General features: G+C 37.6%; 1 protein-coding gene and 1 non-coding gene across 2 annotated transcripts; one reads left to right on the top strand and one right to left on the bottom strand.

Annotated features, from left to right (window-relative positions):
• Positions 1-11,392: 11,392 nt before the first annotated feature.
• On the top strand, positions 11,393-16,883 carry LOC125863958 (uncharacterized). The gene is made up of 10 exons (XM_049543919.1): positions 11,393-11,407; positions 11,504-11,703; positions 11,977-12,041; positions 12,161-12,216; positions 12,413-12,544; positions 14,446-14,636; positions 14,741-14,846; positions 15,145-15,381; positions 15,617-16,399; positions 16,446-16,883. Exons 1-10 carry the CDS (start codon positions 11,393-11,395, stop codon positions 16,881-16,883), a joined length of 2,223 nt encoding a protein of 740 aa, XP_049399876.1.
• Positions 11,741-11,847, bottom strand: LOC125866479 (small nucleolar RNA R71). Its single transcript, XR_007446534.1, has one exon. It is a non-coding gene; the product is annotated as a small nucleolar RNA R71 (small nucleolar RNA).
• Positions 16,884-17,966: the final 1,083 nt, after the last annotated feature.

Here is a 17,966-nt window from a genome sequence, read left to right as displayed (position 1 = left end):
GTCACTGCATTCATTTATCTCAGCATTCAATATCTATATCATGTTCAGATTATGTCATTCCTTATTTGCTTTGTTCAGTTATATGTTATTTCAGTTGTATTCTATCATGTAGGCTCAGTACCTTTCAAGTACAGACGCATACATGCGCTACATCTTCTCGTGATGTAGGTTCTGGTTCTCAGCATCTAGATCACGCTTAGATCGGTTTCCAATCTCCAATTCAGCAGAATCAATGGTGAGTCCTCATTCTCCGAGGACAATAGTCATGAGTCTCTTTTCAGTATTATTTTTAGTCCTTTAGTTTCAGATTTGCTAGACTTAGCTGGGGCCTGTCCCAGCATTTCTAGTCAGTTTGAAGCTATTTTCAGACATAGTTAGATTCAGCTTAGTATTGAGTTAATATCGTCTTTGTATTATACTTTTCAGTTATCATTTATCTCAGTTATAGTATATGGGTATTACTCCTCTTTTCATTTATATTTATGATTTAGCTTCCGCATCAATTTATTATCTTTAGTATGCCCATGATCAGGCTAACAAGGTTAGCTCTGGATCATTTGTGGTCCTAGGTCTGGTGTCTGCGTTATGGGGGTAGTCTCGGGGCGTGACACTAATAATTGGAAATAGTCATTTTTGGAAAGAATGAAAATTTGGAAAATTTGTTTAAGTTAGGACAGGTGAGTTTTTGGTCAACTTTAAACGGACATAACATCTAGCTTAACATGAGTTAGGAGCACTTCTAGTTATGGTAGGAATGATCTTTCCAATGCCGCCAAGTTTGCACGATTTCGAGTGCGTATGAGTAAGTTATATCCTTTGGAAGTTGGGCTGTTGCATTAAGGAAAGTCTAATCCGGATTTTGGAAGGGTAATTTAGTCTTTTCCTTACCTAATTATTCTAATTCTTTTTTTGGAGATTAATTGGAGTAAAACCAAATTTTGGTCAGTTTAGAAAAGTTAGAGTTCACGCTAAGGCTTGGAGAAAAGAGAAAAGAGGAGAAAGGAGAAGAGGAAGCAAGATTCGTCAAGATCGTCGAGTTTAGCGTGTGTAATTCGCCGGGGGTGATCCCTACAAGGTATGTGAGATCACATAGAGTTGGGTTAGTTCACCCACGTGCCAAACATGATTCAATTAAGCAAGGTTATATTGATTTGAAAGTAAATCCTTTGAGTTCTTGATGAAATTTGTTTGAATTCTTGTGGGTTGTATTGTTGAGGTTTGCTTGATGTTTGATTCATGTTTCTAGGTGTAATTTTGGTTTAAATCTATCATATATTGTGTGTATAAATGATTCTAAGTGTTTGGGGAAAGAACCATTGAAGTTTAGAGGGTTTAGAGTTGAAAAATGAAGAAAAAAAATCGTCAAACACCTGGGAAGGAGGTAGGGCGTCGCGCCAGCCAGCGCACCCCAAAGCAGCCTCTGAATGTGGGGCTCTAGGGCGACGCGCCAGCCAGAGCACCCCAACTTGCCCTCTGAATTTTGAGGGCTGGCGCCCCGCACCTTTCAGAGCACTAGGGACGCAAGTTCTCCCCATTCCTCCCCTATCTTTTCGTACTAGTGCCTTGGTGATGTACCTATGTTTTCTAATTGATTCCATCACTCTAAGGTACGTCTAAACATCATGAAATCATACATCAACATAAGATCATGAACCTTGAATCCATACTTCAATTCAACGAAAGTTAAGAGACAAGTGTAGAAGTTAAGAAGCAAGTCAAGAGAAGTCAAGAGTCAAGTCAAGAGAAGTTAAAGAGTCAAGTCAAGAGAAGTTCATAAAGTTTTCAAAAGTCTTTTACAAATGTCTTAACTTTGTTTTAAGACTTAAACTTTGAGTGAGTAAAGAGTAAAGATTGAAGACATTTCTTCAAAAGAGTATATCGGGACTATGTATTCCCAAAGATTAAATGTTTTCACATTTAAACAAGAAAGGAAACTGAGATTTCAAAAGGAGCCATTGTGCTAGTTTTTTTTCTAGTAAAGAGGAAACTTTGATTTCCAAAAGAGTCTTTGAGCTAGTTTTTCAGTAAAGAAGAAACTGAGATTTCCAAAAGAGCTTTTATGCTAAGTTTTTGAGTAATTATCTCAAACCAAAGAAAGAGTTCTGTTTTTACAAACATATGAGCTAAAGTATATTTTGGGAGTAGTATTGAGCACTGATATGGGGACGAGCTTGAGTTCAGATAACTCACGTCTCCATAAACCATGTAGCCATCATGAGTAGTAAAGGATCATACTTTTTAGATGACTCCTTAAGATGCTTTTATCATAAGCTAGTGGATCCACTCAATAAGTTAGGTTCTATACCCCTGACAAGGTATATGATGGTCCTTGGCAGCGTGAGGTAAAACATTGTACCATCACTTAGGCTCATAGTGGTGGTTGTCGGTTAGAGAATCTCCCACAGAAACTATATTACTTTGTTATATGAGTAAAGTTAAGTTTGTTATTGCATTTTCTTTAACGAACTAAGTTGTTTTTACTGTTTTATAAAGTTTTTCATATATTGCATCTGTTTCATTGCTTTATTATGAGTTGAGTTATTCATGAGTTCAGAGGATCCAAGGTAAGTGTTTCCTTCAGAATCTTTTCAAGCCTATGTTAAGTTTAGCATTCCAACTCGCATACTCGTACATTCAATGTACTGATTCCAGTTGACCTGCATTTTATTGTGATGCAGACGCAGGTAATCAGGATTAGCATTCAACGCCTTGTTGATCCAGTTGAGCACTCCAGAGTTAGTTGGTGAGCCTCATTTCATTCCAGAGGACTCCTTATTGCTTTCAGTTTTATTATCAGTTCATTAGGATGATGTGGGTTTGTCCCAACATCCATCTCAGTTGTTTTAAAGGCTTCATATATAGTCATATAGTTAGTTATGAGTCTTTCAGCTTTGTATTTTAGATGTTTTTCTATGAGACTTGAGTAGCCATTTTGGCTAGTTTGAATGCTTTCTTTAAAGACATTCTAAGATTTGTCATAAGTTCTTTATTTGAACTTATCTTTGAAGTTTAAGTCTTCCGTTGAGTAAGTAAGCTAGACCAAGGGTTCGCTTAGGGCCAGCAATGGTTCTCGAGTGCCAGCCACGTTCGGAGTGTAGGCTCGGGGCGTGACAGTTACCTTCTTCATTTCTATCATGTTACTATTTAAGAAGACCAATTTAAAACATACACAACGATAATATAAAGATTTTTTCAGTTAATTAGTTCCACTTATTTATAGTCAATTACATGTGTCTATCTTTTAGGTAATAATAAATAAAATTTCTATAACTACCAATTGGTAAATAAGTGGAATTTGCTAAAATTCTTGTGCACTTTTTCTACATGCTTTAAGTAGATGGAGTGACATTACTTTTGAGATATTGCAAGAAGAAGGTGAAGTTCATTGTGAATTACGTTATGTTTTTATAAGAATTATATTCTCTTCAATGTACTCGAGATAACAAAATACATAATAGTGGTAACAAAAACTCTAGCGAATAGTGAACTCACTCGACAATGTTAAATCACATGAGTTTTTTAAAGTACCAGAAGAACAGTAGAAGATAGGAAAAAATTGTATATTAAAAACGGAGAAAACTGTCACGACCCGAGTCTACACCCTGGACGTGGCCGACGCTCAAGAACCATTATTGTTCCCCATATCGGTGCTCAATACTACTCCCAAAATACTCCGCTCATATGTTTAAAAACATAACTTTTTTCTTTGGTTTGAGATAATTACTCAAAACTTAGCTTAAAAGCTCTCTTGGAATCGATATTCCCTTTCTTGCTCAAAACTCTTTTGGAAATCTCAGTATCCTGTCATCTTAAATGTGAAAACATTTACTCTTGTGAATACTTAGTTCCCATATATCATTTTAAAGTAAAAGAACTTTACTCTTACTTTTTACTCAACTTCAAAGCTTAAGTCTTAAAAAAAAGTTAAAACATTTGTAAAAGACTCCTTAAAATATGGTTCATGCTGAATTATGGACGTGAACAACTCAATGCAAGGTTTTCAATAACCATAGATAGAACTCAATACTTGGAACTCAAGAACTTCAATAATACTACTCATTTCAAGAAGGCACAACTCAGAGGGTTCATGCGGAATTATGAGCATGAACTACTCAACACAAGGACTTCATGGGTAATCACATGTAAAAGTCCTATGATATGAAATATAATCTCAAAAGGGATTTGGAACCCAATACTCAAGACTTAGAAGTGGAATATACTACTCCTCTCGATGATATTCAATTTATGGAGTCCATGCAGAATTTATGGGCATGAATGACTCGACTCGAAGGTCTACAAACTACATGGAACATGTATACGACTCTTCTCATTCTCTGACTTACTTCCTCAAAACTTAGTTCAAATTAATAGTTGATCTAAAAGGATTCACAATTGAACTCAAAGGCTTTCTTGAACTCTACTCTTAACTCTTTCTTGAATGTGAATTATGAATTCAAGAGTTATGGTTCATGATATGAAGGATATAGGTGATAGTGTAGACTCATGAATACATTCTCCACACTATCATGCTCACTTACTTGAGTCTTGAAAGAAGTTACTAGAAATTGTAGAAGACTCCTCAAAAGGGCTCAAAGGGACTTTCTTAGAAAGTTTGAAAGAATTCTCAAAAACTTAACTCTTCACTCTACCTTGAGTTTGATTTATGAATTCAAGGCTACGATTTGTGATAGGAAAGATCTCGTGATGTAGTGTTTTTAGATAGTTAAACATGAGAAAAGATCAAGAAATCACTATCTCGAAGCAAGTCCGCGACGCGGAGATGCATTTTAATATTTGCTCGCGAATTAAGTTTTGAGGCAGAGAGGTCCGTGACGTGAAGAAAATTATATGAAATGGGGAGGCAGGTCCGCGACGCGGACTGGGTTGCCAGATTCGCCCGACTTTTTCCTTCTTCCTTTTCTAACCCCAATTTGACTAAATTCGATTCTTTTGCTCAACTTCTTCCTAGATTCAGATACCCAATACACAATAGTCTCAAGAACTCCTCAATCTCAACCCAATTCAAGAATGAAAACAAATTCAAGAACACATATCAAGAACATCAAAGATTCAACTTTCTAGAACAAATTAAACGCTGAAATTAACATGATTGACGTGTGGGTGAACAAACCCAACACTATGGAAGCTTACATACCTGAAAGAACCGTCTTCTGGAAGCAACTTGAAGGAAAATCTTGAAAGATGAACCCTAGCCTTAGCGTTTCTTGAATTCCTTGAGCGTCCGAATTTTCGGAGTGGATGAGAGGGTTTGATTTAAGAAAAATCTAATTTTCTACACGTTTAGGGAAATTTAGATGACTTCCTAAGGCTTTTTAGGACTAAAATACCCCTAAAGAAATAAATAAAATGAGCTGGAAGTCCAAATAATTTTTCACGAGGCAGTGAAGTCTGTATTGGCTTCGTAACGCGGAGCCATCGCGGAGCTACTACCAGGTTTGCGCATCGTTAGTAAATCAGTCATAACTTTACACTCAGACCTCGAAATTTAGCAAAATCGATAGCTATTGAAAAGAGGACTTGAAGGGCTTTAATTTTCCATTTTGAAGTTCACCTAAATCATCTTGTATTAGGAGTTATGGTTGTTTGAATTTGACCCAAAACTTAGAAGAACTAGGAATGACTTTAATGCTTTTCTCTTTGGTTCTTCTTGGAACTCAAGGTGCTACATCTAGTGACCTTAACACTCAAGAAAAATTAAATTCCTTGGTAAAAACTTACTCACTACAAAAGATGGTTCGAGTTTTAGATCAAAAAATTTCTAGGGTGTCACAATATCTCCCCTTTGGGATCATTCGTCCTCGAATGACGCCTGGACTGGGTATGGAATGGGTTACTCTTACTAAGGTCTGTGTCTAATGGTATGCTATTACTATATTCAAGCTTAACCAAAATCCTTAGGTTCAGGATCTATACCTCTCTATAGGGAATCTCATCCCAAGACTAGTACATTTTACCACCACATTCAAGCTTAGTATTCTAACAACTCCATGACTCCTACTAACCAGCTCCTTAAGAATTCTTAACACTTGAGTTGATTTCTCATCTTATCATCTCCCTCTTAGGTCTAAAGTTGACACTTGAAAGCTATGGACCTATTCCACATTAACAACTCAAATATGCTATCTAGGCACACATGGAAAATTATAACTTAATTGGAACCTCATCTTGTAACATACCAACTCGGCACACCTATTAATGCTCTTGTTACTCTTGTGACTTAGCCAAACTTCACTGCCTTTTATCTAAACATTAGGGTCTTTCACTTGTACCACTCATATTTATTGCAGCTTATCACCTCAATTCCTCACCTACTCTATGTCAAGTCCTCTAGATCAAATATCTAAACTAACATCATCACCCTCATGTTGTCATTCTTTTGATCATGACACTCATCTCAAATTCAAGCTTGATATTTATGAGTAAACCCGAATATCAATATGATTGCTCGCTTTCTATACTAACTTACAACTACTGGATACAAGTTAAGAAACACTTGTCCACTAGGACCTTATGACAAATAGTCAAACCTTACCTCTTAGTATTTATACTTACAATTTACTATCACATTTCCCTTCACAACTTGAGTACTATTCACTCATTCACTATACATCAATGCTTAATTAGTTCTACAACACTTTGAATAGTATGGGCTCTCCCTCAAAATCATAAGCGTAGCTTAGATCTATCACATCATGAATACTCCTACTCTCCTATTCAACACTTACACTTGGTCATTTCCTACACAATGACACTTCATCACCTACTTCTTTCTAGCTACAACACAATCAACCTCTTATGATGGAATCTTCACTACTCAATACTTCTTAGTCTACCCATATGGGAAAAGTCTTCATTAGTTACTAGGTACATGACTATAATAACATAGCTTGCCTCATCACTATCTCCCTTTCTAGGATTAATAAACCTCTGGATACCTTCCTCTAACTCTGGGCTCTTTCACTACTGCTGCTCTAAATCTCATAACACATGCTATCTTTTTGGGTGAAAATCTTACCCAAGCTATAAACATACTTCTTAAAAAGGATCTCAACTGAAACAAGGCTTAAGGAAAACAGTACAATTAACTTTTAGCTCAAATGCACGATTCATATAATTATGGGTGCATTACTCTGAAACTCAACACTTAACTTACTCATGGGCTTCTATCAAGCCCCTCCGGAGTCTCATGACTTCCTCAAAACTCTTGCTAAGAGCAACTCATCGACTAAGAACTGACTTTTCTTTTCAACCACCTCTAGTAAGATGGGTGTCAAAGGGATAAGAGAATGTATGAGTTAGAATAAGTCTCTATGACATAGTTGTATTACACGATTAAGAGTATAAAAGAAGCGAAACTTTTCTTAAATGTCTATAGTCCCTCGTTTATAGAAGTATGGCCCTCACAACCATAAACAAGCCCTACTTGACACGACATCATAGATGCCCTAGGACTCTTGAACTCTATGCTCTGATACAAAGTTTGTCATGACCCGAGCCTACACCCTGGATGTGGCTGGCACTCAAGAACCATTGATGGTCCCCATATCGGTGCTCAATACTACTCCCAAAATACTCAGCTCATATGTTTAAAAACATTACTTCCTTTTTTGGTTTGAGATAATTATTCAAAACATAGCTTAAAATCTCTGTTGGAATCGATGTTCTCTTTCTTGCTCAAAACTCTTTCGGAAATCTCAGCTTCTCATCTTAAATGTGAAAACATTTATTCTTCGGAATACTTAGTTCCCATATATCATTTTAAATAAAATGGACTTTACTCTTACTCTTTACTCAACTTCAAAGCTTAAGTCTTAAAACAAAGTTAAAACATTTGTAAAAGACACCTTAAAACATGGTTCATGTTGAATTATGGACGTGAACGACTCAATGCAAGCTTTTCAATAATCATAGATAGAACTCAATACTTAGAACTTAAGAACTTCAATGATACTACTCATTTCAAGAATGCACAACTCATAGGGTTCATGCGAAATTATGAGCATGAACTACTCAACTCAAGGACTTCATGGGTAACATGTAATAGTCCCATGATTAGAAATATAATCTCAAAGAGGATTTGGAACTTAATACTCAAGACTTAGAACTTGAAGATACTACCCCTCTAAATGATACTTATTTTATGGAGTTCATACGAAATTTATGAGCATGAATGACTCGACTAAAAGGTCTACAAACTACATGGAACTCATGAATACGACTCTTCTCATTCTCTGACTTACTTTCTCAAAGCTTAGTTCAAATCGATAGTTGATCTAAAAGGATTCACAATTGAACTCAAAGGTTTTCTTGAACTCTACTCTTAACTCTTTCTTGAATGTGAATTATGAATTCAAGAGTTATGGTTCATGATATGAAGGATCTAGGTGATAGTGTAGACTCATGAATATATTCTCCACACTCTCATGCTCACTTATTTGAGTTTTGAAACAAGTTACTAGAAATTGTAGAAGACTCCTCAAAAGAGCTCAAAGGGACTTTCTTAGAATATTCGAAAGAATTCTCAAAAACTTAACTCTTAACTCTACCTTGAATTTGATTTATGAATTCCAGGTTGCGATTTGTGATGGGAAAGATTTCGTGATGTTTATGAGTGTTTTTAGATAGTTAAACATGAGAAAAGATCAAGAACTCACTATCTCGAAGCAAGACCGCGATGCGGAGATGCATTTTAATATTTGCTTTAAAATTAAGTTTTGAGGCACAGAGAGGTCCGTGACCTCTCCGCAACGCGAAGAAAATTATTTGAAATGGGTAGGCAGGACCACTACGCGGACTGAGTCGCCAGATTCGCCTAACTTTTTCCTTCTTCGGTTTCTAACCCCAATTTGCCTAAATTAGATTCTTTTGCTCAACATCTTTCAAGATTTAGATACCCAACACATGTACACAAGAATCTAACTCTAACAACTCCATAAGTCGACACAATAATCTCAAGAACTCATCAATAATCTCAGCCTAATTCAAGAACAAAGGCAAATTCAAGAACACATATCAAGAACATCAAAGATTCAACTTTGTAGAATGAATTAAACGCTAAAATTAACATGATTGACATGTGGGTCAACAAACCCAACACTATGGAAGCTTACATACCTGAAAGAACCATCTTCTTGAAGCAACTTGAAGGAAAATCTTGAAAGATGAACCCCAACCTTAGTGTTTCTTGAATTCCATGAGTGTTAGAATTTTTGGAGTGGATGAGAGGGTTTGATTTAAGAAAAACTTATTTTCTACAGGTTTAGGGCAATTTAGATGACTAAGGGTTCTTAGGACTAAAATACCCCAAAAGAAATAAATAAAACGAGCTGGGAGTCAGAATAATTTTTCACCAGGCAGTGATGTCCGTATTGGCTCCGTAACTCCGAGCCATCAAAGAGCTGCTGCCAGGTTTGCGCGTTGTTTGTAAATCAGTCATAACGTTTCACTTAGAGCTCGAAATTTAGCAAACTCGGTGGCGTTGGAAAGAGGACTCGAAGGGATTTAATTTTCCATCTTGTATATCACCTAATTCATTTTGTACTAGTAGTTATGGTTATTTTATGTTGACCCAAAAACATAGAAGAACTAGGAATTACTTGAATGTTTTCTCTTTGGTTCTTCTTGGAACTCAAGGTGCTATGATCTTAGGCATATTTATATGCCTAAGAATCTAATAATGCCCATATTTAAGCTAAGTTTGAATTTAATATGCAACAGTTATAGTCTTATCGAGTCTTTTGGTTTTGTATGAGCTAACCAACATGATTAGTTCTGTAGGTGAGCTTAATTGGAGAAACGAGATCGAAAATGGACAATGGGGAACACAAAAATCCGAGTCGAAAAGAAGCAAGGAAGAAGATTGAAAAAATGCCACTCAAGGCATCTCCACATCCTTTCCGCGTTGCGGAGAGAAATTTTAGTTTAGCTCGTGAAATGGCGAATTGAGGCAGAGCCCTCCGTGTAGGAGCCGCGTCGCGGAGAAGTGCATTTTCTCACAAATCGAACTATGGAGGTGACTCTGCGTCGCAGAGAGGGATAACATATCAATTAGCAAAAGTCGACATTGAGGCAGGGCACTCCGTGGAGTGCCCGCGTCGCGGAGAAGACTAATATGCATTGAAGTGAATCTGGGAAGCACCCCGCGTCGCGCTCCTGAGCCCCAATTTTTTGGCAGTTTCGACTTGTAGTATAAATAGGTCGTTATTTTATTTTATTAAATATTCTTTTTATGGGTTTTGAAAAACGATGACTTGGGAAAACGTGTTCACCATTTTTAGGGTTCTTTCCTAAACTCTTTTCCTTTTGATCTCTCTATGTTTATTAAACATTGCTTGATCGTATCTTGGATTATGCGTAGCTAAATACCCTAGTTCTAGGGTTGTGGCTACAATATTATTGTAATCTATTAAGTTTTCATTGTGTTAATGTCAATTATCTTATGAATCTTTCTTATGTTCTTGTTTTTCGTATTTCGTGACTGATCACCATTGAAATAAATACATTGTCAAAATTAAACTCGGGAGAGGAATAAAAGGATAGAACGTGGGACATAAGGAGAATAATTAATTCTAAATAACTAGGGTTAATTTGTATCTAGGATAGGGATATACCTAGAAACCATGCTTGAGTCACTATACAGAAAAAAAATCGTAATGCTCGGTATTTAATCATTCCTATCCCCGCTCAACGATGTAGTTAGGGTGTTATTTATCGTAGGCGATTAGAGGTCGGGAGACCATGATCATACATTTAACACTTTGATTCATTGATTCAATAGTTGATAAATACCCATATAAATGATATTGATTGCATGAACTCTGATAAAAGTTGCAGCCCTAGACTTTACCCAATCACTGTTTTTTAACCCTTGAAATTGAATCGCGTTTGCTACATTTTGTTGAAGTCTTAGAATTAGAAACTAAATAACTTTTGAAATCTTGGTAACACTTGTGGTTAGCTAAAAGTTAGAGAAATGAATGATTCTAAGCGTAAGTCCCTGTGGTTACGATACCCGTCTCTTTAAAAGAGCCACTTTAATACTTGAACAACCACGTGCACTTGCGTGTGCGATTTGGGCACAACAAGTTTTTGGCGCTGTTACCGGGGACTTTAGAATAAGAAATTATCTAATTTTTCTGATACCTGAAGTTAAAAAGCAAGTGTTGAGAACTTGAGCTTAGCATTTCATTGTTTCGGGTTGTATTGGAAATTCAAACTGGATGACGATCAAGGATTAGTATCACCTCAAGCGGAACCGGGAAGATTCGTACACTACCGGAGAAGGCTAAGGTGACTTACTTATCCAGTCCTTTTTTTTGCAAGTGAACCAACATCTGCAGTAGCAAGAGTTCAGGAAGAAGAACCTGAAATAATGGCTGAGATGAAGGTAAGACATGTGACATCATGCATTTAGAAACCTGCAGCTGGTGGAAGGTTTGAACTGAAGCAGAGTATGGTGCAGCTATTGCACACTAATGGGCAGTTCACTGGTCTGTCACACAAGGATCCAATAGTACACATTCAAAACTTCCTCGAGATCAGTGATACTTACACTCCAACTGGAGTAAACGAGGATTATGTGAGGCTCACTTTATTACCCTTCTCTCTGCTTGGGGAAGCAAAAATATGGTTAAACTCAAAGCCTGGAAACTCAATCACCACTTGGAATGATCTAGCACAGAAGTTCCTTATCCGATTTTTTCCATCTAGAAAAACAACTATGTTGAGGAGTGACATTTTGAGTTTTAGACATAAAGGTGGAGAAAACTTAAACCAAGCTTAGGACAAGTTTAAATCGATGTTGATAAGCTGCCCACATCATCATCAGTCTAATGAGGTGTTAGTCCATACCTTCATAGAGGGATTGGAGCCTAACACAAAAATTCTACTTGATTCAGCTGCAGGTGGTTAGGCTTTGGAGAAGACATATGTTGAGCTATTCACCTTGCTAAACAGGATATCGCGGGGAAACCATAAAAGGAACGGAGCAGGGATGAAACCTATGATTCAGAAAACCGCAGGTATGTTAGAGGTCGATATCGTGACCATCTTAACTGCACAGATTGTTGCTATGCAGAATTGATGAACACCCATTTCAGCAATATAGCATTGGGTTAACAACCCACACAGGTAAATGTAGTTCAACAACCACCATCTTGGTGTGAGATTTGCGGAGGTGATGACCATAACGCAGAGGTATGTGGTGCAAACCCGGATTCTGTTAACTTTGGAGGAAATTCACAACGAGGAGGTGGCCAACAGAATTACGGGAAATCTTATAACCCAAGTTGGCGCAACCACCCGAACTTTTCTTGGGGTGGAAATCAAAAGTCAAGGTAATAATCAATATAGACCCCAGCAGGTGTACCAACCACAGGCCCAATGGGTGCAGGTGAATACGCAATCTGATAACATGAGCATGGAGGAGATGCTGAAAAAGATCATGGCTGATCAAACCCAGTTAGTTGCTGATGTGAGAAATAACATGTTGGCTACACAAAAACTGGAGAAGCAATTCGGGCAGGTTGCCAGTGCCCAAAACTCATGATCGCAAAGAGGTTTTCCGGAAAACACTAATCCAAATCCTAAGTAGGTACACGCAGTGGTTTACAATTGGAGGAGTTAGCTCCTAAGAAAAGAAACACTTATGTTGTGAGTAAAAAGAGTGAACCCAAGGAGGGTGATATACCATGAGTGTACGGTATTTTTAATACATTTCACTTAAGAGTTGTGTGTGTCTAGGGCCTTTTTGTATTCTTTTTTTATCATGTTTTGCAGGAAATATGTTTAGGTGCAGAAGTAGAGAGACAACTGAAAGAAATGCAGAACAAGGCATCTACGGAGGTGATCTGCAGACCGTAGGCCCATTGACGCTACGTAGATGGTGACCATAGATTAGCAGGCAAGGCATGGAAAAAAATTAGGGAAATCTGACCAAGTGTGGAACCACGGTGGCCATTAACGGTCCGTAGATTGATCTACAGACTGTACTATTGATCCATAGAATGATACTGCAAGGGTTCCAGTACCTGATGTTTGAAGATTCTAAGTGTGGAGCTACGGAGTGGAATTGACGGACCATAGATCGATATACGGTCCGTACTGGAGTTCCGTCGTTTGCTTCAGAGAAGCTGATTTTTGGGAAGCTGAAATATTTTCTAAGTCCTGGCTGACAGAAGGGACTCACAGACCGTAGATCCATTAACGGTCTGTGAGTTAGTCTCGTGGAATAAAGACGCGTGCCTGAACAAACTTTCCTTTTTTTGCTTCCCTTTTTAATTTAGGACTTGTTTTCTATAAATAGGGCATGTAAACCTCATTTGTGGGGGTTAGACTTTATCACTTTTATTCTAGTTCTTGACTTGGGAGATTAGCTTGCAACTTTAGCAATTCTTAATTTCCTAAGTTCCTTTTGAAGATTTTGGTGTTGCAATTCAAGTTGAATTTCTGGGTTTATTATTCTTCTTACGTAAGTTCGTAATTCTTTCATCTAAAATAATGAATTGTGTTCATATGATTATCGATAACTAAACACCACAACTAGGGTTGTGGGAACCATGAGCGATTAACAAAGTATGACTAGTAACTAAGTAATTCTTGAATAGTGTTGTTGCATGCATTGATAATTTTTTCGTTTAGAAGTCTTTTTAACGAGTGCACACGTTAGAACTCGTCTTGTTTCTACTTGTCGGACCAAGGAGGTAATCAACAAGAAAAGAATTATCAACATAGATTTAGTGAGATACTATCTAATAGGCTAGTGTTGATTGGTGCGAAGTAATAACTAAGCTAAACATCGATATGCGGTCTAATATGAGGTAAAGGTAAGGGTTAGTAAATTATACACATAGCCGGACCAAGGTGCGGGGTGAAATTCTCTAGAAGTCGGACCAAGAATTTAGAGATACCCAACTTATCACTTTGCATGTAATACACTAGGAAAGGATTGCTATTACTAGGATTACTGCGTTATGAGCTTGTGGGGAACACGTATACCATAGTTAATTCTCTCATCTTGATAACAACTGAAATTGACTTTTGTTTACTGATTACTTACTAAATTATTACAATTTCTTTCACAAATCCCCCCCTCTTTAATTACTTGTTTCTGGAAGTAATTGGACTAAAAGAATATAATTATTGGTTAAAGTTAAGTCTAAACCAATTTCCTTGTGGGATCGACCCCAACCTACGAGTTGGGTTCTTTACTTGATAACGATCACTTATGCTTCTTTAAGGAGGTGTAATTTGAGCATATCAGAGGGCGAAGTAGTTGCACAAGAATAAAGAGTGCAACCAATAGTGAAACCACCTCCTCCATTCCCTCAAAAGTTCAAAAAACAAAAGGAGAATGAATATTTTGGTAAGTTTCTTTCTCTTTTGAAAGAAGTTCACATTAACTTGCCATTGGTAGATGTTTTGCAGGGTATACCTAGGTATGTGAAATATGTGGAGGAGATTGTGGCGAATAAAAGGAGGCTAACAGTATATGAGACTGTTGCACTTAATGAAAAGTGCATCTCCATAATCCAAAATAAGTTGCCCACTAAACTGAAAGATCCAGGTAGCTTTGTGGTTCAGATCACTATAGGGCAGAGCATTCATGCTCGAGGATTGTGTGATCTAGGAGCTAGTATAAATTTGATGCCGACTTCTTTTTAAAAAAACTGGGGTTGGGTAGTCCTAAACCTACTACCATTATCTTACAGTTTGCTAATAGGTCTGTAGCTGGGCCTGAGGGTGTTGTAGAGGATGTGTTAGTGCAAGTGGGTTCTTTGGTTTTCCTAGTAGATTTTGTTGTGCTGAATACTGTGACAGATCTTGAGGTAGAGGCTCGCTACATTGCATCTAAGGACCCTTTATAGAGAGTGTTAGTATGGTATGATATTTATGGGGATGCTGAGGCACATGAAATTGTGCAATTTCTTTGATGTGGAACTTGTAGGTACATCTGGAGATTGATGGGAGCCTTTAAATAGGGTGTTGGGTCCTCCACCCAAGCCTTCCATTGAAGAAGCACCCAAGATGGGGTTAAAAGCATTGCTAGCCGATCTCAGATATGCATTTTTGGGTGAAGATAAAACTTTACCGGTTATTTTGTCTGCAGCATTGTCTGATGCATAGGTGGAAGCAACATTAATCATCATGAAAAAGAGGAAAATAGCTTTGGGGTGGCAAATGTCCGACATCCATGGAATTAGTCCTGCATTGTGCATGCATAAAATATATATGGAGAAAGAGCATAAGCCGAGTGCACAACATCAGCGGAGACTAAACCCATTGATGAACGATGTGGTAAGAAAAGAGGTGATAAAGTGGTTGGATGCAGGGATTGCGTACCCAATATCAGGCAGTAAATGGGTAAGTCCAGTACAGTGTGCCCAAGAAGGGTGGAATGAAAGTGGTGACTAATGAAAAAAATGAGTTAATCCCCACAAGAACAGTGACTGGGTGACGGATTTGCATGGACTACAAAACATTGAATAACGCCACCAGAAAGGACCATTATCTGGTACTTTTCATTGATCAAATGTTGGATAGGCACGCAGGTCAAGAATACTACTATTTCCTTGATTGCTACTTAGGGTATAATTAGATTGTTATTGCACCAAAGGATCAGGAGAAAACTACATTCACTTGCATGTATGCATTCAAGCGCATACCATTCGGCTTGTGCAATGCCCCGACCACATTTAAGAGATGTATGATGGCAATCTTCCATGATATGGTGGAACTTTTTGTTAAAGTGTTCATGGATGACTTCTCGGTGTTTGGTGAATCTTTTGAGCTGTGTTTGACTAATCTTGATAGAGTTCTTACCAGGTGTGAAGAAACAAATCTGGTGTTAAACTGGGAGAAATGTCACTTTCTAGTTCGAGAGGGAATTGTGTTGGGGCACAAGATCTCCAAAAGTGGGTTGGAAGTTGACAAATCTAAAGTGGAAGTTATTGAGAAGTTTCCACCTCCCATCATAGTAAAGGGAGTTAGAAGCTTCCTGGGACATGTTGGATTATATAGAAGGGTCATCAAGGACTTCTCTAAGACTGCAAGACCCATGTGCAGCCTGTTAGAGAAAGAGATGAAGTTTGTTTTTGATGAAAAGTGTTTGCAGGTATTTGAGTTACTGAAGAAGAAGTTGATAGAAGATCCTATTCTCATTTCTCCAATTTGGGAGCTTCCATTCGAGCCTATGTGTGATGCCAGTGACATAGTGGTTGGGGCAGTGCTGGGGCAGCCAAAAGATAGGATGTTCCATTCCATCTACTATGCGAGCAAGACACTTGATGCAACCCAATCAAATTATACTGTGACTGAAAAAGAGATGCTAGTATTAGTGTTCGCATTTGATAAGTTCAGATCATACTTGGTGGGAACCAAAGTTAGTCTACACTGATCATGCTGCAATCCGAAATTTGTTTAACAAGAAGGATGCCAAGCCGAGGATGATTAGGTGGATTCTACTACTACAAGAGTTTGATGTAGAGATAAGGGACATGAAAGGAACTGAGAACCAGATAGCTGATCATCTATCTAGACTGGAGGATTCATCTCATGTGAAAAATGAGAGGCAGATTCGTAAAGAGTTTCATGATGAGCAATCGCTTGCTTTGGACCTTGCTCAAGTGCCTTGGTATGCTGATATTGTGAATTTTCTGGTGAGTGGCTTATTTCCACTTGGGGCATCAACATATAAAAAGCAGAGGCTAAAATATGATGCACCCTTCTATATATGGGATGAGACCTTCTTACTCAAGCAGGGACCTGATCAGATGATGCAAAGGTGTATAGCTGAACAGGAGGCTACACAAATGTTGGAGAGCTGTCACTCTTCACTATATTGTGGACACCACGGAGGCGAATGAACTGTGCATAAGGTATTGCAATCTTGTTTCTTTTGGCCTACTATGTTTAAAGATGATGCTATGTTTGTGAAGGGTTGTGACCAGTGTTAGAGGATGGGCACCATTTCGAGACGACATGAGATGCCCTTGAGCAGCATATTGAAGGTGGAAATCTTTGACGTCTGGGGGATAGACTTCATGGGACCATTCCCATCGTCCCGTGGAAATCAATACATTCTAGTCGCTGTGGACTACGTGTCTAAGTGGGTGGAGGCTGTTGCATTACCATCCAATGATGCAAAAGTAGGTGTGAAGTTCATCCGAAAACACATCTTCACCAGGTTCGGAACTCCAAGGGATATGATTAGTGATGGAAGTACGCACTTTATTAACAATTCAGTGCATAATTTGTTAACCAACTATGGGGTGAGACACAAGGTGGCTACATCATATCATCTCCAAACTAGTGTGCAGGTGGAAGTGTCTAATAGAGAAGCCAGCAGATTCTCCAAAAGACGGTGAATACCCAAATAAAAGATTGGGTTGACAAGCTAGATGATGTCTTGTGGGCATACCGGACTGCATAGAAGACCATGCTTTTATTAATATTTTCGTTCCTCCTAAATGTACATATTTAATTGGATTTTTAGCCTTAATATCTTGTATTTCTTTATTTATTATTCGTTTATTTATTATTGGTATTTTGGCTTTTCCTTTAGTGTATTTGCAATCTATGATATGTTCTCTTTGACTTACTACATAATATTCTTCTTTTTGTCGTTTAAACCAGTTTCTTATTGTTGGTATTTCGAATATTTTTGCTACGCTTAGGTCTAATTCTTTTCCTTTTATTTGTTCAAATACACTATTATCAAATATTATTTTTTGTTCTAAATGTTCTTCGTCTTGATGTTCTTCTCTATTATGTTTGTATATCTGCTTCAGTCATTTGTTATATTATAGAATTCATTATCTGTTTCTATTTCTATGTCATTGTCTATTTCATTTTTCGATAATTCATATATACTATCATTGCTTTCTAATTCATAATCTACGTATTCTATTTGTGTATATTTTTCATCGTCTATTATTATTTCTGATATT

Source organism: Solanum stenotomum, chromosome 5 (genome assembly GCF_019186545.1).
Source record: "Solanum stenotomum isolate F172 chromosome 5, ASM1918654v1, whole genome shotgun sequence".
NCBI classification, from domain to species: Eukaryota; Viridiplantae; Streptophyta; class Magnoliopsida; order Solanales; family Solanaceae; genus Solanum; species Solanum stenotomum.
The sequence above is the reverse complement of the archived record's forward strand: the minus strand, read 5'-3'. Positions and strand labels throughout refer to the sequence as shown.